This window comes from Rhinoraja longicauda, chromosome 7 (genome assembly GCF_053455715.1).
Source record: "Rhinoraja longicauda isolate Sanriku21f chromosome 7, sRhiLon1.1, whole genome shotgun sequence".
Lineage (NCBI taxonomy): Eukaryota > Metazoa > Chordata > Chondrichthyes > Rajiformes > Arhynchobatidae > Rhinoraja > Rhinoraja longicauda.
In genome coordinates this window covers 70,820,469-70,843,248 of record NC_135959.1, presented here as the reverse complement: position 1 = coordinate 70,843,248, position 22,780 = coordinate 70,820,469, and the positions used below count along the sequence as shown (strand labels likewise).

Sequence of the window (22,780 nt, the reverse complement as noted above, 5' to 3'; positions counted from 1 at the left end):
GTAACTCCCAGAAAGTGGTCACATAAGTAGATAGGGTGGTAAAGAAGTCAGATGGTTTGCTTGCCTTCATTGGTTGGGCCACCGAGTATAAGAGTCGGGCAGTTTTGATGCAGTTTTATAGGACTTTGGTTGGGTCGCATTTGGAGCATTGCGTGCAGTTCTGGTTGCCCCATTACAGGAAGGATGTGGAGGCTTTGGAAAGGGTGCAGAGAAGGTTTCCAAAATTATGCCTGGATTCGAGTGCATTAGCGACAGAGAGAGGTTGGATCGACTTGAATTATTTTCTCCGGAACGCCGCAGGTTGTGGAAAGACCTGATCGAAGTGCTATATATATAAAATTATGAAAGGCACAGATATGGTATTCAGTCAGAACCTATTTCCCGGGATAGAAAAATCAAGTTCTAGAGGCCATAGGTTTAAAGTGAGAGAGGCAGAGTTCAAAGGAGATGAGCAGGGCAATTTCTATTTTGTATATACAGATGGTGGTGGGTGCCTGGAATGCACTGCTGGGAGTGGTGGTGAGACAGATACGATAGTGGCATTTAAGAGAGTGGTGGATAAGCACGTGGATATGCAGGGAATGGAGACATATGAATTTTGCGCAGGCAGATAATGGGTGGACTTGGCATCAGATCAGCGCAAGGATTGTAGGGCAAAGAGTCTATTCCAGTGATATACTGTTCCATGATCCCATCAATTTGCATGTTTATGCACTGTATCTGTGAAAGTTAGTGTTACAGAATAATAATAAATTACCCTGTTCTACAGACTGATTTATTAATTTTGCAGTTGAACCCACAATAACTGTGGGCAGTGGCCCAGAGCCACTTGTAGATGGTGCCAACGCGACAGTTGCAGCCGTGTGCACAGCAGCCAATGGAAAACCCGAAGCAGTTGTTTCCTGGGAAAGTGATCTTATTGGAGAACAGGAGCTGACAAGGATTTCTGCTCCAAATGGAACCGTTACTGTAATCAATCGGTTCAAGATCGTCCCATCCCGATTTGTGCGGAAGAGACCGATTACCTGCATCGTGAGTCATCCGCCACTGAATGCCACTGTTCGAATCCCGTATGCCTTGGATGTGCAGTGTAAGTACTTGTTTTGTAAATCTGAACATTTTATAACATTGAAGCTAATTTACATGGATGTTAACAGCAAGTTTTGATCATTAAATTTTGATGTGTTTATGCAAGATTCTGGAAGTTATTGTACATGAATTCTAAAGTTTTTTGTGAAGTGTATTCGGATTTAAGTGGATTGAAGTATGTATTCATCAGACTTGTTTGTAGTTTTTTATTTAAAATCGTTGAAAACATTAGCGACGCAGTGGCGCTGGTTTCCGACGGGCACGGTGATGGACGCCCCACACATCTCTGTCCTCCGTACAGCTGGCAAGCTCCTCTTTTGTCTCTACGTATGCGTTTTCCATCAACGTCTTCAGCGTGGTCTTGTTTGGTCGTCCGTCTTCCATGGGTGGGTTCCCTCAGCACAACCTTGTTTGCTGGTATTTCTGGATGGCGGTGGCAAGGACCGGCGAGTCTCATTCTTCTCCACCTGATCTTTTCAGCCAGAGGTGGAATCTCCCCATAGAGCTGGGCATTGGTCCCTCCAACTGACATTTTGAACTTTTCTGAGCATTCGGGTGTAGATACCATCGAGAGACTTGGACAAGAGTCCATGCCTCACACCCGTACAATAACATTGTCTCTACAGTTGTATGGAAGAATCTCAGTTTGAGACCCTGAGACATCCGAGACGTCTAGATTTTCCCCATGTTATTGAGGGTTTTCCATGCGAGCGCTTGATGTCATTCTCCGAGCTCTGCATCCTCGTTCCCAGATACTTGAAGTCCTCCACTTTCTTGAGAGATGCACCGCCACTGGTCTTAAGGGGCTCATGGTCACCACCGTTGAATGCCATGTACTCTGTCTTCTTGGCATTGTGGTGGAGGCCCACTTTCTCGCACTCCGTCTCCACCCTGCCGCACAGCTACTGTGCCTCCCCAATTTGGTTTCACAGCAGGACGATGTCATCAGCGAAGTCGATGTCTGACAGGTTGACTGACCCGATTCTTCCCGAGACGTCAACCATTCCTTCTCTCCAGAGATGCTGCCTGTCCCGCTGAGTTACTCGACCTTTTTGCGTCTATGGTTTAAACCGGCATCTGCAGTTCCCTCCTACGCAATAAACAAAGTTTTCTTTTTGGGTTTTTTGAGGGACTTAAATATTTACCACTTTCTTTTTCAGCAGCAGAGAAAGATGAGGGGTAACAAGGAAAAAGGAAGCAAAGATGAGGAGAAACATATCTAGCAATTGAGTCCTAGAAGGCATTGATTGGCACAGTGGAAATTAGATCAATTAAATTTTATAGATATGGAACATGTCATTGAAGGGAATGATGATGCATGTATATAACACATTGTTATAGAACGGAAAGAAATGGCATCTGATCTACTGATATTGGTTCAGTGCATTTGAATGAGGTCATCTTGATAAAATGGTTAGATTTTGAATTATCGGACAAAGACCTTGAGTTAATTGAGCCCAACATTTTCTTTTATTTCAGACTTCCAGCAAATGCTGTGTTCTGCATCTTGAAGTTGTGGCTTTTGAGTCATAAAGCCTTAGCGTACAGAAACAAGCCCTTCGGCCCACCTTATCCATGCTGACCAAGTTGACATATTGGACCAATCCTAAAAACCCTCCACACCCTTCCTATCCATGTATCTGTCCAAATTTATTTTCAAGACCGTAATTGTATTCACTTCTATAACTTCCTCTGGTAGTTCATTCTTGATAATGGAGTACCCTCTGAGTGAAAACGTTGCTGCAGAGGTCACTCTTAAATATCTCTCCTCTCACTTTAAGCCTTTGCTTGCTGGAATCCTCAATAAGGTCACCACTCAGCCTCCGACTGAGAATAGCAATTCTTGCTATTGAGGGCGTGCAGCGTAGGTTCACTAGGTTAATTCCCGGAATGGCGGGACTGTCATATGTTGAAAGACTGGAGCGAGTAGGCTTGTATACACTGGAATTTAGAAGGATGAGAGGGGATCTTATAGAAACATATAAAATTATAAAAGGACTGGACAAGCTCGATGCAGGAAAAATGTTCCCAATGTTGGGCGAGTCCAGAACCAGGGGACACAGTCTTAGAATAAAGGGGAGGCCATTTAAAACTGAGGTGAGAAGCAACTTTTTCACCCAGAGAGTTGTGAATTTGTGGAATTCTCTGCCACAGAGGGCAGTGGAGGCCAAATCACTGGATGGATTTACGAGAGAGTTAGATAGAGCTCTAGGGGCCAGTGGAGTCAAGGGATATGGGGAGAAGGCAGGCACGGGTTATTCATTGTGGACGTTCAGCCATGATCACAATGAATGGCGGTGCTGGCTCGATGGGCCGAATGGCCTCCTCCTGCACCTATTTTCTATGTTTCTATAACATCCTGGTAAATCTCTTCTGCATCCTTTCCAACTTAATGACATCCTTCCTTTAGTAAGGACAATCAGAACTGCACACGGTACTCCAAGTATAGTCTCTCCTACAGCTTGCAATGACCCCATCTTTATACTCAGTACGATGTCAAATGCCGCCTTCATCACACTGTTCACCAGACTCGCCCCTTATGGGGAACCATGCACCTGTACTTCCAGATCTCTGTTTCATATCATATCATATCATATATATACAGCCGGAAACAGGCCTTTTCGGCCCACCAAGTCCGTGCCGCCCAGCGTACATTAACACTATCCTACACCCACTAGGGACAATTTTTACATTTTTACAATTTTTATTTTTTTTTACATTTACCCAGCCAATTAACCTACATACCTGTACGTCTTTGGAGTGTGGGAGGAAACCGAAGATCTCAGAGAAAACCCACGCAGGTCACGGGGAGAACGTACAAACTCCTTACAGTGCAGCACCCGTAGTCAGGATCGAATCTGAGTCTCCGGCGCTGCATTCGCTGTAAAGCAGCAACTCTACCGCTGCGCTACCGTGCCGCCCATGTTCTACAGCATTCTTCAGGGCTCTACCACATATTGTGCAGGTTCTGTCCTGGTGTGACCTAGTGTTAACTTAAGGTTAACGGAGTCGGGGGGTATGGGGAGAAGGCAGGAACGGGGTACTGATTGAGAATGATCAGCCACGATCACATTGAATGGCGGTGCTGGCTCGAAGGGCCGAATGGCCTCCTCCTGCACCTATTGTCTATTGTCTAACTTCCTTGGCCCAACTTCTCAATTGATATAAATCTAGTTGTGCATTTAAATATCATCCATCACTCTAACAGACTGCCGGTTTTGGTGTCATCTGCAAATTTACTAACATTGATATCTACATTGGCATCCAAATCATAAACAGCAGTGGACCCAGCACCGTCCCCTGCAGCACACCACTGTTCACAGGCCTCCAATGAGGAAAAATAACCCACCACAATTACCTTTTGACTTCCTCCTCCATGCCAATTTTGAATCCAAATTGACAAGCTCAACTTGAATTTCGTTCTATTTTCTCTTCTGTTCTCATTTATATTCTTCTATTTATACTTCCTTCAAAGTAGCAGCTGTTTTTAACAGACCTTTTGCCACCCTCTCACAACCTAGACCCACTATTCTGTGTCATTTAGTTCTCTTGGTTACCATCCTATTATAGATTTCTCCTTTTTTCTCCCCTGCAGTTTAAAAATCCTTGTTCTCTAACTTGGTTATGACAAAGGATCATCAATGCTTAGTATTACCAGTGTGCTGTTTCTGTTGCCTTCAAATAATTATCTGGGCTCTGTAAATATTTTAGGACTTGGAAAATTCAGTTTTGAGCACATAGAATATTCTTGCCATCAAAGTGAACGTTAGGTACATTATTAAGATGCTTTTCTATTACTCATCCAATGACAGACGGTAGCGCAGCGGTAGAGTTGCTGCTTTACAGCGAATGCAGCGCCGGAGACTCAGGTTCGATCCTGACTACGGGTGCTGCACTGTAAGGAGTTTGTACGTTCTCCCCGTGACCTGCGTGGGTTTTCTCCGAGATCTTCGGTTTCCTCCCACACTCCAAAGACGTACAGGTATGTAGGTTAATTGGCTGGGTAAATGTAAAAATTGTCCCTAGTGGGTGTAGGATAGTGTTAATGTGCGGGGATCGCTGGGCGGCACGGACTTGGAGGGCCGAAAAGGCCTGTTTCCGGCTGTATATATATGATATGATATGATATGACAGAGTTGTGTTCAGTTTGCACTTCCAATGACAGAGTTGTGCTCAGTTCAGTTAATTGTGAATTAACACATTAATTGAACGAGTACAGAATAATATTCTGGTTTTTTTTAAATTATTGCAAATATTACATTGTATCTTCCATATTCATTTTTCATATCTTGTGCCAGATATTTGCAATCATTTTAAGAAAAAACAGAATATTATTGTCTGTACTCGTTCTCACTGAGCAAACAGCTATCAATGGCCTGTTTCCTTTATCATCGTTACATTTTTGCACATCTTTCATTCATTTGTTCTATCTCTCTCTCTACATCACCGTCTATATCTCACGTTTCTCTTTCCCCTCACTCTCAGTCTGAAGAAGGGTCTCGACCCAAAACGTCACCTATTCCTTTTCTCTAGAGATGTTGCTTGTCCCGCTGAGTTACTCTGGCATTTTTGTCTCTATATTCACAATATTACTGGAAATTGGACTGTGTGCCAAAGTTTAATTCCCATTTAAGCATTAATGTCAGCATATGAAGCACTCAGAGAAAGTGTCCATATTACTGCCAATCATAGATGGAGGAAACAACAGCAACGGGGGGAAATCAAGAATTCTGAATGTTTACCTTATTCAGGTCACCAAGTCATAGAGGCAGTAAGATGGATACTTAGTTAATCTGAAAGTGGACTTTTATTTTGTGAAAGTAAGGCATTCCCTTACTCACACATTTTCTTGCCTATTCTCTCAGTTTTGTTTTATGGGAATTTGTTTCAACAATTGCTTACTTACAACTTAACACTTGTCTTTGTGATGTCGGTAACATGTGCACTTTCAGTGTTTCTGTGCATAATTGAAGCCTATAAGTATACAAGTAGCGAATCAATCCTCAAGATTCACTGCCCTCTGGATTGGGGGAAACAAAATCCTTTTCATCTCAATTCTGAAAGGCTTGATTGTGAGACTCAAAGTTCCGGAAAACGTCATCTCTGCATATGGTCTAAAGATTCCTTTATTTCAATAAAATCAGTTCTAATTCTTCTAAACTTTAGAGAATAAAAGTCAAGTCCAATTAATCTTTCCTCAAAGGGCACCCACCCTCCACCTAAACTCCATTCCAGATATAATTAACCTGCAAATGTTCCAAAATAAATCCTAGAAATTCACCTTATAATGGCAATGGTCCACTCCTATTACGGTATATGCTTCCTTGGAGAGAGACGTCAGTCTGTAGACAATATTCTACATGGAGTTTCCCCAAATTCCTAGATAATTGAAAAAAGATACTTTCCCCGCATATCTCACTTTAAAGCTCTGTCTGCAAGTATTTGGGGTTTTTTCCATCCTGGGAAAAAAATTTTTTTATAGATGCAGCATGGAAACAGACTGGAACGTTGGAGGTTGAGGGGAGAATTGATACAATTATGAGAGGCATAAATTATGAGAGAGTAGACAGTTGGAACCTTTTTCCCAGGGTGGAAAAGCCCAACATTAGAGGGCGTAACTGTAAGGTGAGAGGGGGAACATTTAATGGAGATGATTTTTTTACACAGAGAGTAGTGGGGGCCTGGGGCAGGGGTGGTGGTGGAGGCAGATTCGACAATAGTGTTTCCGAGGCTTGTAGGTAGGCACCTGAAGTGCAGGGACTAGATGGTTATGGATCATGCATAGACAAATGAGATCAGTTTAACCGCACCATTAGTGGCACAAACATTGTGGGCTGAAAAGCCGTTCCTGTGCTGTACTGTTTTATCCTCTATGAAATATGTGGAAGCGATATATGTTCATGTGTGGGGATCGCGCTGACCCGGTGGGCCGAAAGGGCCTGTTTCCACGCTGTATCTCTAAAGAGAGTGCAGAAGAGATTCACCAGAATATTGCTGGGAATTGAGGGCGATAATTATAAGGAGAGTTTGAGGTGTGACCTTGTAGAGGTTAATAAAATTGAGATAGGGTAGATATTCATTGTCTCCCCCCCCCCCCCCATAGTCAGGGAATTTAAAACTTGAGCTAAGGGTTTAAGATGAGAGGGAAAATATTTAAAAGGGATCTAAAGTGCAAGTTTTTCACACAGATGGTCGTGTGTGTGTGTGTATGTGCAACCACGTTTAGTTTAATTTATTATTGACATATGTACTGAGGTACAAAGAAAAGCTTTTGTATATGTGCTATCAAGTCAAAATAAATTACTATACATGGTTGCAATCAAGCACACAGTGCACAGATGAAGGATAAAGAAAGGTGCAACATTTGATGTTTCAATGATACATTATTCAATTATACTTTATTGTCGTGTGTACCTAGGTAGAGTGAAATACTTTGTTTTTCCACACAACCTGGTAAAATAATGTAGCAGACCTCACCAAGGCAGTACACAAGTGTCACCACGTTTTGGTGTGTACAAAAGTTGTAAAAGTTCCCCGAACAGTCCTATCTACTGCCTTCTGCCGCATGTGGTTCTTGGCGGCCCCCCTGCATTCCCGCTGGAATTAACCTTCATTCTCGGAACCTTCCCTCGCTCTCTCCAGCCACCCCTCCCCCCCCTCGCTATCTCCAGCGCCCTGCTCTCTCCGTCAACCCCGCCCCCCCCCCCCCCCCCCCCCCCACTGTCTCCAGCGGCTACAGAAATGGCCTCAAAGTCTGAAAATCCCAAGTACGAGAGTGAATTTACGATATGGTCATGGGTTTGGAACAAAAATCCAGGAAGAAATGAAGCAGGAACTGAGAAATACTGGCATCTGGGAAACCGAACATTCTCATATTGGGGATTGGGGCTTGAATCAGCAATGAGACATACAGAAGAGGTCTTGAATGGCCAGAATGCATCTAAATACCATAATAATTTACATGTCTTTGGATACATGGACTCCAAAAATTACAGATTATCTGTCTAGCAGCATTCTGACTTAACACAATTTCTCCCATAATTTTTTACATTTTCTGAGTAGTAATAATAATAGAATCTTTGTGGTGTTCATTAATGACTGGATAGTGTATTCCATCCGTTTAGTTAGGGGTAGAGTTGGTGAATTTGGATGAAATGATAAAATTATAGCAAGAGTATATGGAGTGATGTAGAACGATATGAGGACATAAAGCAACAGAAAGCAGCCATATCTGATTTGTGAAGAAATTAGCTTATGGACTCAGGAATGTAACTCTGCATGTGTAATTACAGTGAAACACAGACTAATGATATAATTTAATGCTGTAATCTAGGTGATATTGTCATTATTATGAATTCAAAGGCCCATGATTATAACTGACCGATAGATAATAGAGCGCATGTCAGTCTCAACAGCCAACACATCATTTATTCCAGATGCACCTGAAGTAACAATGATGGGGTATGATGGGAACTGGTTTGTTGGAAGACAAAATGTGCAACTGAAATGTAAAGCTGACGCAAACCCATCTCCATCTGCATACGTCTGGAGCAGGTATGTATGATTAATTTTAACATTGAAATCAAAGATTGGATACAGAACTAACTGAACAAGCAATTGCAATTTATATCTAACGTGTGCCCTGTGGCTGGCTTATGGGTAACAGTGGTGAGTGAGTTACTTTGGCATACGATGCAAAACGATAATACTTTATTCATCCCCAGAGGGAAATTGGGCATATACAGGTAGTTCTGCTATAACACATGTTTCATGCAACATGAATTGAATATAATGCAAGTGATGATTTAATGAACACCCTTTACATTAAAATGGAGAAACAATAAACTGCTTATGCTGGAATTTTGAGCAAAGAAAAAAAATTGCTGAACTCAGCCGGCATATGCAGAGGGAATGGATGGGGGACATTTTGGCTTGGGACTCGTTTATTTGATTAAAACACAACATTGTTTGGGAATTAGAGAACTACTTAAAAGTTACTTTGGAAATTGACATGTAGAAAAATATCTATCTTAGATTTAAACAATGCAAGGGAAGATACTTATTTCCAATAATCATACACCATTGTTTCTTAAGAACATAGCTGCTAGTTTCACCAAGGGTGATCATAGAAATTGACAAGCAATTGCTTCTAATAACACTAGTGCAACAATACTCGATTAAGCAATGTAAGATAAGGGCTTTAGTATTTTTACCTTGCAGTAACAAAAGTAATCCTACTGTTTTTTAAAAGACCTTTGGTTCTGATAATCCTGCAGGTGAAATAACTGAAGGTTGAGTTTCTAATTCCCCTTTACCCATGGGCACTATTGTCTTTGCAACATGATTTTCTGTAAAACGAGGTTTCTTAGGGACACTGCAATTGAAGAACTACCTGTGTTCCCCGTGTTGTGATGAAAGACCATTGCATTTAAATATCCCTTTTTGTATCTCCATGTAGCTGCCTGATTTTCTTAGTGTTTCTGTTTTGATTTTTTAATCAGAATTCTAATATCTGCATTTTACTTTTGTATCTTTTTTATTCCACTTTCAGTTTTGAGGAAGATGTTTATTTCTCGCCACTCTTTGGTATTGTTACAATCTGCGATTCATAAGCAGACAACTAAATGGAACAGTTATTACTTCATGTAGAAAAGAACCAAGTAGTAAAAGTAAACGTACACATATTATTGATGTCAAATATAAAGCTTGAGGTGTAAACTACATTACATTAAAAGATTAAAAGGTTTTAGTACTCCAAGCATGGCAAACGTTTTTTTGACATTAGGTGCATATTTTGGAGACACAAGCACATGCTGGAATCTGGAGCAAAAAAACAAACTGCTCGAGGAACTCGGCAGCTCAAGCAGCATATGTGGAGGCAAAGGGATAGTCAGTGTAGACACAATGCTGGAGTAACTCAGCGGGTCAGGCAGCATCTCTGGAGAGAAGGAATGGCTGACGTCAGGGGTCGAGATCCTTCCTCGGATATTATGGGAAGAAAATTGCTGGGGCTGCGGCAGAAATATTTGTATCGCGATGAAACTAGAAACCAAGAGAGTTGGACCTTTATTTAAGAAGGGCCGCAACAACAAGCCAATGAACTACAGGCCAGGCAACATGACATCAGTAGTGGATACGTTACTGGAGGGGCTTCGGAGGGGCAGGAACTACCAACATTTGGATAGACAAGGGCAGATCAGGGACAGGCTTTGTGTAGGCTTTGTGTGTGGGAAATCGTGTCTCACAAATTTGACAGTTTTTTTTGAAGAGGTCACTAGTGGGATTGAAGAGCATGGCAGTGATTGTTATCTACATGGACATTAGCAAAGCTTTTGTCAAGGTCCCGTATGGTAGACTGATCTGGAAGATTGGAATATACAGCACAGGAACAGGCCATTTATTTAAGAACTGCAAGGTTTTTGCCAAGTCTGTGCCAAAAATGATGTTGTTAATCTCCTTCTCAAACACATGATCCATTCCCCTCCATTTCCTGCATCTTTTTTTTTTAGACTTAGAGATACAGCGCGGAAACAGGCCCTTCGGCCCACCGGGTCCGCGCCACCCAGCGATCCCCGCACCTTAACACTATCCTACACCCACTAGGGACAATTTTTACATTTGCCCAGCCAATTAACCTACAAACCTGTACGTCTTTGGAGTGTGGGAGGAAACCGAAGATCTCGGAGAAAACCCACGCAGGTCACGGGGAGAACGTACAAACTCCGTACAGTACAGCACCCGTAGTCAGGATTGAACCTGAGTCTCCGGCGCTGCATTCGCTGTAAGGCAGCAACTCTACCGCTGCACCACCGTGCCGCCCTATTCATGTGCCTGTCTAAAAGCCTCCTAAACCCCACTATTGCATCTGCTTCCAGCACCCCCTCTGGCAGCGAGTTCCAGGCGGCCACACCTCCTGTGTATTAAAATCTCCGGAAGTTATTTTCATCTGTATTATGCTCACCCATTATTTTTGTGCACAACATCTTTCCTATTACAGGGTGCCCAAAACTGAACCCAATACTCTAAATGTGACCTCACCAACGTCTTATACAACTGGAACATGATCTACCAACTTCTGTACTCAATGTTCTGACTGATGTAGGCCAATGTAGGATCACTGAATTCACAATCATTTGCCGAGTCCAGTAGTAGCGTTTTAAGACTTTTATTCAAGCACAACGTTATAAGGCATCAGAGCATTGGATTAAAATATCTGCAGACCTTAAATAAAAACTGAACATATCATAACTAACAAAACAAAGAAACTATGGATCTGTAACTAAAGGACTGAAGACTGTCTAAAGACAACGGGCTAACACTCATAAGAACAGATACAGATACACTGCTGAAAACCAAGCTTCCTTATCTATATATAAGGTGATTGATGCCCTTTGAATGCGGCCATCCAGGATGAAAGCCACATCGGTTAAATTGCTGTGCAGCTGGTTGACACCTTTCTGTACTTCACAAAGACACAGCTTTTGTCGCCCTCTGTCTGATCAGAAACGGCAATCCTGGGAGTCTCGCACCGTGTAAATGTGTAACCTCCCACTGCCAATGTGCCAAAAACCTTCTTGACTACCCTATCTACCTGTGATGCCACTTTCAACGAACTATGTACTATACTCCTAGATCCCTCTGCTCTGCAACACTCCACAAAGCCCTTCCCATCACGGTCCTGCCCTGGTCTTCCTAAAACCTCTCATTCCTCGGTGTTAAATTCCATCAACCATTCCTCGGCCCACCTGCCCAACTGATCAAAATCCTGCTGCAAGTTTTGGCAACCATCTTCACTATCTACAATACCATCCACTTTTGTCATCTGCAAACTTGCTAAACAGTCTGACCGTGGGAGAAGACGGCAGGAGAAGAGAAAAGACATTCTGGCCTTCCATCACAGTGAGGAGGTGACTGGAGGAGACTCACTGTGATGGATGTTTCTTTTGTTTGGTGTTGGTTTATGATTGTATGTGTTATTGCATTTTTTTATTGCTTATTTTTATTGGTCTTATTGTTGGACTGTGGGTAATCTTTCATTTCACTGCACATTTATGTGTATGTGACAAATAAATTGACTATTGACTGTTGATGCCATGAATGTTCACACCCAAATCATTGATATGGATGACAAACAGCAATGGGCCCAACACCAAACTCTGAGGCACACCACTAGTCACAGGCCTCCAGACTAAGAAACAACCTTCCACCATCACCTTCTGCAGCCTTCCATGAAGCCATTTTCTATCCATCCTGCTATCTCTCCTTGAATCCCAAGGGATCCAACCTTCCAGAGCAGACCACCTTCCAGAGCAGAACACCTTGTTGAATGCCTTAATGAAATCCATGTATACAATGTTTTCAGCTCTGCCTTCATCAATTGTTTTTGTTTATTCTTTTGTTTAAAAGAAAAGTGACATGACTCCCACATACAAAACCATGTTGACTATCCCTAATCAGCCACATGTATATCGTCTCCCTCAGAATACTCTCCAGTAACTTTCTGACGTCAGATGTTAAGCTCACTGGTCTGCAGTTCCCAGCATTTTCCCTGCAGCCCTTCTGGAACAGAGACATAACATTTGCCACCCTCGAGTCTTCTGGCACCTCGCCTGTATGTAATGACGACTCATAAAATCTCAGCCAGGGCTCCTGCAATTTCCTCTCTAGTTTCCCACAGATGTGCCTACATCAACTCCCCATTTACACTCATCCTACATTAATCTTTTTTTCTATATTATTACAATATTCTCTTCGTGCTCTTCCCAGATTCTACCACTCCCCTATATTTGTTGGGGCAATTTAGAACAGTCAATTTTTGGGATGTGGGAGGAAATTGGATTACTCAAAGGATCACCCACATAGTAATAGGGAAAACATGCAAATCACACAGGCAGCCGGAATAGACAATAGACAATAGGTGCAGGAGGAGGCCGTTCGAGCCAGCATCACCATTCAATGTGATCATGGCTGATCATTCTCAATCAGTACCCCGTTCCTGCCTTCTCCCCATACCCCCTGACTCCGCTATCCTTAAGAGCTCTATCTAGCTCTCTCTTGAATGCATTCAGAGAATTGGCCTCCACTGCCTTCTGAGGCAGTGAATTCCACAGATTCACAACTCTCTGACTGAAAAAGGTTTTTCCTCATCTCCGTTCTAAATGGCCTACCCCTTATTCTTAAACTGTGGCCCCTGGTTCTGGACTCCCCCAACATTGGGAACACGTTTCCTGCCTCTAACGTGTCCAACCCCTTAATAATAATCTTATTGAAGTGGGGATTGAATCTCTGGTGGTCTAATGCTATAAAACAACAGCTCCCCTGTTGTATCCTACAAATGATTTGATGGTCATTTGTACGGCCATGTACCTTTTTGGCCGAAGATTTTCTTTTTACCAGTAACTGGACAACAAAAATATTTAAATTGTTTTAAAGTTCTGCACATTATATAACATTATTCAAGTATTTAAAAAATATATTATTTCTTCTAAACATATTCAACTTTTCTTATTACAGGTTTATTTGTGTGGCTCTTTGCCTGTTTCTAATTTGATGTTCATGTCTTGCTGCGTCAGTTTAGAATCATTTGCAGATTTAGGGTAAAAAAGGGGCAGGAGATAGATCTGGCAGATAATATTAAGGAGTGGCTAGAGAATGAATAGGGCCCATAGAAACATAGAAAATAGGTGCAGAAGTAGGCCATTCAGCCCTTTGAGCCTGCACCGCCATTCAATATGATCATGGCTGATCATCCAACTCAGTATCCTGTACCTGCCTTCTCTCCATACCCCCTGATCCCTTTACCCACAAGGGCCACATCTAACTCCCTCTTAAAAATAGCCAATGAACTGGCCTCAACTACCCTTAGAAACTAAAGCGGTCGTCTCTGGAGCCGCAGGAGATGGGCAAGGTCCTTAATGTGTATTTCTCCTCTGTGTTTACAGTGAAGAAATATGTGAAGACTGGGGAACTTGATAAAGTTAGTAGAGGTTTCTTGAGCGCCATCAGTGATACAGTCGAGGATGTACTGAATGTTTGAAGGTGTATGAAGGTCGATAAATCTCCCAGGCCTGATCAGATATATCCGAGAACACTGTGGGAAGCTAGAGGAGTAATTCTCGCACCCTGGCTGAGATATACGAATCATCATAAGAAATGGGTGAGGTGCCGGAATACTGGAGGGTGGCTAATGTACCTCTAAGAAGGGCTGCAAGGCAAAGTTTGGGAACGGTAGATCAGTGAGCCTAACATCTGTGGTAGGCAAGTTACTGGAAAGTATTCTGAGCGATAAGATATACATCAGATATACAAGATGGTAACTAAGGAACGTGTAGATTTCCTCAGGGACCAATGTGGTCATGCATTTGTGGAGACGGGGAGGGGTCCTAAATGAATAATCTCGTTAACCAGGGTGAAGGATGTAGAGGTCCCTTTATTCAAAAAGGGCAGTCGGGAAGAGGCTTACATCAGCATTAGGGACAATTATTGGAGAAGATTCTGAGGGATGGGATTTATGTTCATTGTGGAAAGGCAGGCAGTCGGCGTGGATTTGTGCATGAGAAATTACGTCTCATAAATCAGACTTTTGTGGATGTATCTTAAGAAAATTGATGAATGTGGTGCACATGGTTTTTAGTAAGGCTTCTGACAATGTACTGAAGGATAGCTAGGTCCAAAATGTTGAAACACATAGGATGTGAGGTGTGTTTGCAAACTGGATCCAAAATTGGTTTGTTGATTGGAGGCAGTGGATAATGGTAGAAGGTTATTTTTCTGACCAGAAGTGTGTACCAAGTCGTATACCGTAGAGATCGGTGCTGGGAGCTTTTGTAGTTTGTAACATATTAAATGACTTGGGTGATATGCTGGCGATTAGTAAGCTTGCAGATGACATGAAAATTGATGGAAAATTTGGCCTAGAAGTGGCAGATTAAAGTTAACGTAGAGAAGCGTGAGGTAAAGCACTTTGCACAGTCAAATTTTCTTAACATAGTAAACAGTCTTAGCATTGAGATGAGAATAAATCAGATGATTGTAGATTTTTTGACATTCATAGCACAGAGAGAAATATATGCTGTTATTGCAGATATTCAAGGGGGAATTTAGTTGCTCTTTGAACACTAAAGAAGTCCCAATGTGTTTGGTGGGGACTATTGATTTTAGTTGGAGGATCGACTCGAATCTTCAAAACTTCAAATTGGCTTTTACCATTTTCTTAGGTTCCCAACCCAATATGAATGGTTGGTTCTGAAAACGAAACTCCATACAACTTTTTTTTTTAAATCCTTGATTAAGATCGTAGGTGAGGTTTAATTTTCAATGTTACTGACCAAGTGAGAATGAATGGCTGGAATAGGTGAGGAATGGTGGTGAGCATTTTGAACTGAGTCACGAGAAAATACCTGATATTGTGCAAGTAAATAACTGTGACATAAATAGAAATAATGAGGTTAGAATCTCAAATTTGTAGAGTAATTCAAAAACAGACCCTTTGGTACACCGTGTTAATACAGCAATTGCCCATCTATAATAAATCCCGTGTACCAGCACCTTGCCCACAGTCAACTATGCCTTGACAGTTCGAGTGTTTAACTAGATGATAGTTGTCGGCTGTGAGACTACCTGCATTCACCACCTACTCGGCCGTGCGTTCCAGATCCTGACCTCATCCTGATCAAACAACAAAAATAAGCAACAGTGTGCACTTCTTGCAGAAAGTTAGCAACAGTGTGCGTTTCTTGCAGAAAACAGTCTGAAGAAGGTTCTTGACCCAAAACGTCACCTATTCCTTTTCTCCAGAGAATCTGTCTGACCCGCTGAGTTACTCCAGTTTTTTGTCTTTCTTCAAACAAAAATGTTCTTCCTTTAACCTCTTATCCCAATCTTATGGGAAGAAAATTCTCATGACCTACTCAATCAAAGCTTATACTTAGTTTGGATATGTCTATCAGCTCCTCCCTCAACTTCCTTTGCTTCAAGCAAAACAAACTCAGCCTAGCCAGCTCTCCTCACAACTGAAAGGTAATGTCTTGAAATCTCTTCTGCAGCTTCTCCAGTGCCAGTCAGAAATAACTGCTGCAGTCTATTTTTGCCAGGCCATTTTGTCTGTGGAAGGGTCCTGACCCGAAATGTCACCTTTTCGTTTTTTCCTAGAGACACTGCCTGACCTGCTGAGTTATTCCAGCATTTCGTGTCTATTTTTGCCAGGGTTTGTATTGTATTGAAATTGCCCTTCCCCCCAATTCAGTTCCTAAATCTATGAACAACCTTATCTCTTTTAATAACTACCTTGAAACATAAGAGTTATGGTAAACAACCCCAAAATGGCCATCAAAAAACACTTCAATATCTTGCCTACGTTCCTGAACATTAGGGCCAATACTGCTACTTTTGTAGTATGGCTAAAATATATACTGGCTCAACAGGTTCTCCTGGATACACTTCAGAGTCATAGGGAGGGAAGGCACGGAAACATGCCATTGGAGCCACTGTGACTATGCTGACCATGAAGCACCTATTGAAGATAATCCTACATTAATCCTTTAGTTATTCAATCTCCAGTTCAGGTGCAAGCCTTCCCGCTTGTGTGGGTCACCTCTGCCCCAGATGATTTCAAATGGTCCAAAAATCTGAAGCCCTGTACCCTTGTTTTTGACTCCCCTACTCGGGGCAAGAGATGTTAGTAGAGGGGAAGTGATTGGGTTCATGTTGGAGAACCAAAGAGCCCTGAGACCTTCGTGCTGAGGAATGGAGTGAATAGATGTCTATGGGAAAGATGAGAGACTGGGCCTCATAAATATATCCAATGCGGTTTTGCTCTTTTCTGAAACATGTTGATGGAAGATCTGCAGCTTTAATAGTTTAATATAAAGTACATTTGCAATATCAATTATTGTCTTTTTAATTAACTAGATTGGAAAAAGAGCTACAAGAGGATTTGCAGATTGAAAATGATACTCTAACTTTCAGCAGACCACTCAACCACAACGATTCTGGTATTTATATTTGTGAGGTAGTGAACATTCATGGACATAGAAAAAAACAAACAGTTGTACTGATAAAAGGTATGTTTTTTTTAAATATAGCTCTCCAACTTGATCAAATTGTTTATTCGTGTTAACATCGTAAACAAAATTTAATTTGTAAGTTTATCGAGAAATTGTTATGTGTGAAAGTACAATTCGTGTTTCATTCTTTTACGATTGAGGAAGCCAAATAATTTAAAGCAAAGGCTTTCAAAAAGATTGTTTTCAAATTCAAGTTACACATTTTAATAAAATGTTGAGATATGGCCTCTTGCTTTACTGCGAGAATATTTAGTTTATGAAATGCAAGTTGAGTCAAAGTAAAGCACATTGAATTAAGTAGAGTCATATGCTGCAAAGATTACACAGACTGCACTTTCTGTACTTCCTGGGCGACCACAGATGGCGTTGCAAGTGGCGAGCGCTTTTTCCAGTCATGTCCCTCGGTTGTGAAAGAATCAACTGCTCTCAATCTTGTCTCCTAACTGTTTCGCAAAGACAATATAGTAAAACCACGTTTTAACGACCTGTAACAGATGTCGAATATAGTGGACGGACCTGCCCCGACTCACAAGGTGCACCAGCGAGCCCTCCTTCACCCACTGAAAGTACACAAAGTGCTGGAGTAATTCAGTGGGTCAGGATCTCTGGAGAACTCGGATAGGTGACATTGGGACCCTTCCTCAGACGGATTCAGTCGGCTGAGTTACTCCAGCACTTTGTGTCGTTTCACTTTTAAACTAGGCAGTGATGCCGCTGGTCTGCACCAGCAGGGTCTTTCTTCGCCGGTTCACACGGCTGTTGTAGCGGCTCACGTTGTACCTCTTCAGAGTGCCCCCTCAGTCACCGTGGGGCTCCCTGGGGTATGTCAGTGACTCCGGGAGGAAAAGGGGAGGGGGCGGTGGGAGGGGTTGGACGGATGAGGGGGTGCGGGTGGGGGGAGGAGGAGGGGGGCGATGACCCGAAGGTTGGAAGCCGGGGCTTCCCCCTTCTCCCCCTCCCCCGTCGTCACCAGGTGAGAGGGGAGGGAACCCTACAGTGACAGAGTTGGATCTCTGAAGAGCTACAAAGTGAGCCGCTACAACAGCCGGGTGAACCGGTGAAGAAAGACCCGCTGGTGCATTTGCGCCCAGTTTAAAAGCGAAACGACACAAAGTGCTGGAGTAACTCAGCCAACTGAATCAGTCTGAGAAAGAGTCCCAAAGTCACCTATCTGTGTTCTCCAGGTATCCTGACCTGCAAAATTACTCTAGCACCTTGTGTCCTTTCCGTGGGTGAAGAAGGGCTCGCTGGTGCACCTAAGAAGCTGGGGCTCGGTGGCCCAAGAGATGGTGTGAGCAGGGCATTCCATTCACGTACCGTTTACATTTTAAATTTGCTTTATTTTGGTTTCTGCCATTCTGTGGTGCTTTGGATTCACTGGAAGTGTGTAATTAGTGGGCCAGGAGTGTAATGTTGTTTCATTATCACGTGACCTCTGTTGGTCCAGAAAAACGGATAATCCAAAAAGGCTGGAACAGAGGGTGCTGGAAAACCGGTGTTCAGCCTGTAAACTTTGTATATTCTGATCTGACAGTGAACGTCTGCTTCGGTTTATATTCAGAACATTTTTTATTTGTTCATGGGATGTGAACTTTGCTCTTAATCACGGCATCTATTATCCATTCCTAATTGAACTTTGGAGACAACTTCAAATTCAATCATGTTGGAATCTGGAGTCATTTGTAGGCAAACAAGGAAAGAATTGCACATTTTAACCCTGAAGCCTCTAGCTTTAGGATCCTCTCCCCCCCGGGAACAAGGGGTCCATAATTATGAACGGTACTTCAAGTGCAGCCTTGCAAATACCCAAATAACTGTCAGTATTTCCCTATTTCTAACCTCGAGTCATCTTGCAGTGTACGGCACCATCCCATTTGCCTTCATGACCACTTGATTCATGGAGAAGACCAATTAGATCCCCCTGTACTCCCCTCACTTGCAGTCTCTATAGTGAGACTGTACTCCACATACAGTTTTGGTCTCCTTGCATAACAGAAGATGTACTTGCCATAGAGTGAATGCAACAAAAGTTCACTAGATTGGTTCCGGGGATAATGGATTTGGCAGATGAGAAGAGATTGAGTCATTTAGACAGATGCATGGATAGGATAGGTTTAGAGGTATATGGGCCAGACACAGGCAGGTGGGACTAGTGTAGATGGGCATGAAAGTCTGAACATGAAAGGAAATGTCACTGAAATTTACAAAGGTTTTCGTGTTTCTCAATCTAAGTGCAAGGAAGATGCTCTCTGACTGAGGAATCTAGGACCGGGGGCACAATTTGAGAAAATAAGATTAGACATATAGGATTTAGATGAGAATATTTTTCACTGTGGAAGACCTGTCATTGTGGAAACAAGGAATTGAGGACGCTGGTTTGCAAAAGAAGGCACAGTGTTTGAGTAACATCTCAGAAGTGTATGGATAGGCAACCATTTGAGTCGGGACCCTTCTTCAGACTGATTATTCAGTCATTCTGATGCCCTGTTGTTGGATCTGTTCAAAACTGATGAATAGATTTCGGGATGTTAAGGGAATCGAGTATTATGAGGATGGTGCAGGAATGTAGGGTAAATAAAAAAAATCCCATTCTAACCTGTCAAACGCCTTTTCAGCATCTAAAGCAACTGCTACACTCAATTCCTTTCTTTTCTGTGCTAAATGTAAAATACTTATAAATCTTGCTACATTATCAGATAATCTTTTTTTGACAAATCCAGTCCTCTTTAACCAGCTTGGGTAAAAATGCTGCCAATCTCCTTGCCAAAAGCTTAGTAACTATTTTATAATCTGCATTCAACAATGATATTGGTAAGAGTTATAGAACAGAAGATTTGGCACAGTGGCTACCTTACAGCGCTTGCAGCACCAGAGACCCGGGTTCAATCCCGACCTCGTGTGCTGTCTGTACAGAGTTTGTACGTTCACCCTGTGACCTGCCTGGGTTTTCTCAGAGATCTTCGGTTTCCTCCCACGCTCCAAAGACGTACAGATTTGTAGGTTAATTGGCTTGGTAGAAGTGTAAAATTGTCCCTAGTGCGTGTGTGGTAGTGTTGATGTGCGGGGTGCGTTGGTTGGTGCGGACTCGGTGGGCCGAAGGGCCTGTTTCCGTGTTGAATCTCTAAACTGAACTAAAATTACAGCACAGGAACGAGCCCTTCGGCCCTGAATTTTGTGCTGAACATGATGCAAGCTGAAGTGACATCATCTGCCTGTATGTGATCCATATCCCTCTATTTCCCTGCATTTCCATGTCTATCTGTTTAAGGCCATTTTAACAGCACTATCGCATCTGCCTCCACCACCACCATTCCTGCCCCCGTATACTGTAAATGAGAGAAATTTAATGGACAATAAACAATAGACAATAGGTGCAGGAGTAGGCCATTCGGCCCTTTGAGCCAGCACCGCCATTCAATGTGATCATGGCTGATCATTCTCAATCAGTACCCCGTTCCTGCTTTCTCCCCATACCCCCGGACTCCGCTATCCTTAAGAGCTCTATCTAGCTCTCTCTTGAATGTATTCAGAGAATTGGCCTCCACTGCCCTCTGAGGCAGAGAATTCCACAGATTCACAACTCTCTGACTGAAAAAGTTTTTCCTCATCTCTGTTCTAAATGGCCTACCCCTTATTCTTAAACTGTGGCCCCTGGTACTGGACTCCCCCAACATTGGGAACATGTTTCCTGCCTCTAACGTGTACAACCCCTTAATAATCTTATATGTTTCGATAAGATCCCCTCTCATCCTTCTAAATTCCAGTGTATACAAGCCTAGTCGCTCCAGTCTTTCAACATATGTCAGTCCCGACATTCCAGGAATTAACCTAGTAAATCTACGCTGCACGACCTCAATAGCAAGAATATCCTTCCTCAAATTTGGAGACCAAAACTGCACACAGTACTCCAGGTACGGTCTCACTAGGGCCCTGGAGATGTGTAGGGTCATTTTTTTTAATATACAGAGGGTTGTCCTCTGTATATAACCCTTTCTACATGTGTTGCCCCTTGTTGATCTTGGTGCTGGAGTGAAGATAATACATAAAACATAGTGTTTGTGCTGAACATTGAAGGCAAGTTAAACTGATCTGCCTGTACATTGATCCATACCCCACCATTCCTTGCACTTCCATGTCATAGAGTGATACAGTGTGGAAACAGGCCCTTTGGCCCAACTTGCCCACACCGACCAACATGTCCCATCTACACTAGTCCCATCTGCCTGTGTCTGGCCCATATCCCTCTAAACCTATCCTATCCATGGATCTGTCTAAATGATTCTTAAACGATACGAAAGTATCTGCCTCAACTACCTCCTCCGGCAGCTCATTTTCTATACCTGCCACCCTTTGTGTAAAAACGTTTTCCCTTAGGTTCCTAGTAAATCTTTTCCCCTCTCACCTTAAACCTATTTCCTCTGGTTTGCTATTCCCCTACTTTGGACAAAAGACTGCATTTTCCCGATCTATTGATCTCATGATTTTGTACAGCTCTATAAGATCTCCCGTCATTCTGCTATACACCAAGGAATAAAGTCCCAGCTTGCTCAACCTCTCCCTATAGCTCAGGCCCTCGAGTCCTGGCAACTTGTTAGAACGTGTGTCAAGCGTTATGGGGAGAAGCAGGGAAAATGGGATTAAGAAGCAGAGATCAGCCATGATTGAATGGCGGAGTGACTCGATGGGCTGAATGGCCTAATTCTACTCTTACTAGTGAACATCCTCGTAATGGGGAATCAAGAACCAGAGGACAGCAGGTGAGGGAGAAAGATTTAGCAGGAACCCGAGGGGCAACTTTTTTACACAAAGTGCGGTAGGTATATGGAACAAGTTGCCGGAGGAGGTAGTTGAGGCAGGTACTATCACAGCGTTTAAAAAACGTTTGGACAGTTGCATGCTTAGCATAGGTTTAGAGGGATATCAGCCAAGCGCAGGCAGGTGGGGCTAGTTTAGATGCGGCATGTAGGTTGGTATGGGCAAGTTGGGCCAAAGGGCCTGTTTCCGTACTGTATGACTATGACAGTATCCAAGCAGCTAGCTCTCCCTAGATGCCCTAGTTCCTTGAAGGTGGAGTCACAGGTAGATTCGGTGGTCAAAAAGGCTTTTGGCACATTGGCCTTCATCAGCCAGGGTATTGAGTATCGAAGTTGGGAGCACATGTTGCAGTTGTATAAGACGTTGGTGAGGCCGCGTTTAGAGTATTGTGTTCTGTTCTGGGCACCATGTTATCGGAAAGATGTTGTCATTGGAAAGGGTGCATTGAAGATTTACAAGGATGTTGGCAAGACTCGAGGGTCTGAGCTATAGGGAGAGGTTGGGAAGGCTGAGACTCTATTCCCTGGAGCACAGGAGGATGAGGGGTGATCTTATAGAGGTGTATAAAATCATGACAGAAATAGACGCACAGAGTCTCTTGACTAGAGTCGGGGAATCGAGAACCAGAAGGCTTAGGTTTAAGGTGAAGCTAACGTTTTCATACAAAGGGTGGTTGGTGTATGGAACGAGCTACCGGAGGAGGTAGTTGAGATACACTGTCGCAATGTTTAGGAAGCAATTAGACAGGTACATGAATAGGACAGGTTCAGAAGGTTATGGGCCAAACACAGGCAAGTGGGACTAGTATAGAT

At 42.8% G+C, this 22,780-nt stretch overlaps 1 protein-coding gene across 1 annotated transcript in view; it reads left to right on the top strand.

Annotated features, from left to right (window-relative positions):
- Nucleotides 1-22,780, top strand: part of nectin3b (nectin cell adhesion molecule 3b) — a 66,437-nt gene that overhangs the window by 40,541 nt on the left and 3,116 nt on the right. The window contains exons 3-5 of the mRNA XM_078402825.1: nt 791-1,090; nt 8,526-8,643; nt 16,999-17,150. Coding sequence (XP_078258951.1) covers nt 791-1,090; nt 8,526-8,643; nt 16,999-17,150 — 570 coding nt within the window. The remainder of the gene's footprint in view (nt 1-790; nt 1,091-8,525; nt 8,644-16,998; nt 17,151-22,780) is intronic.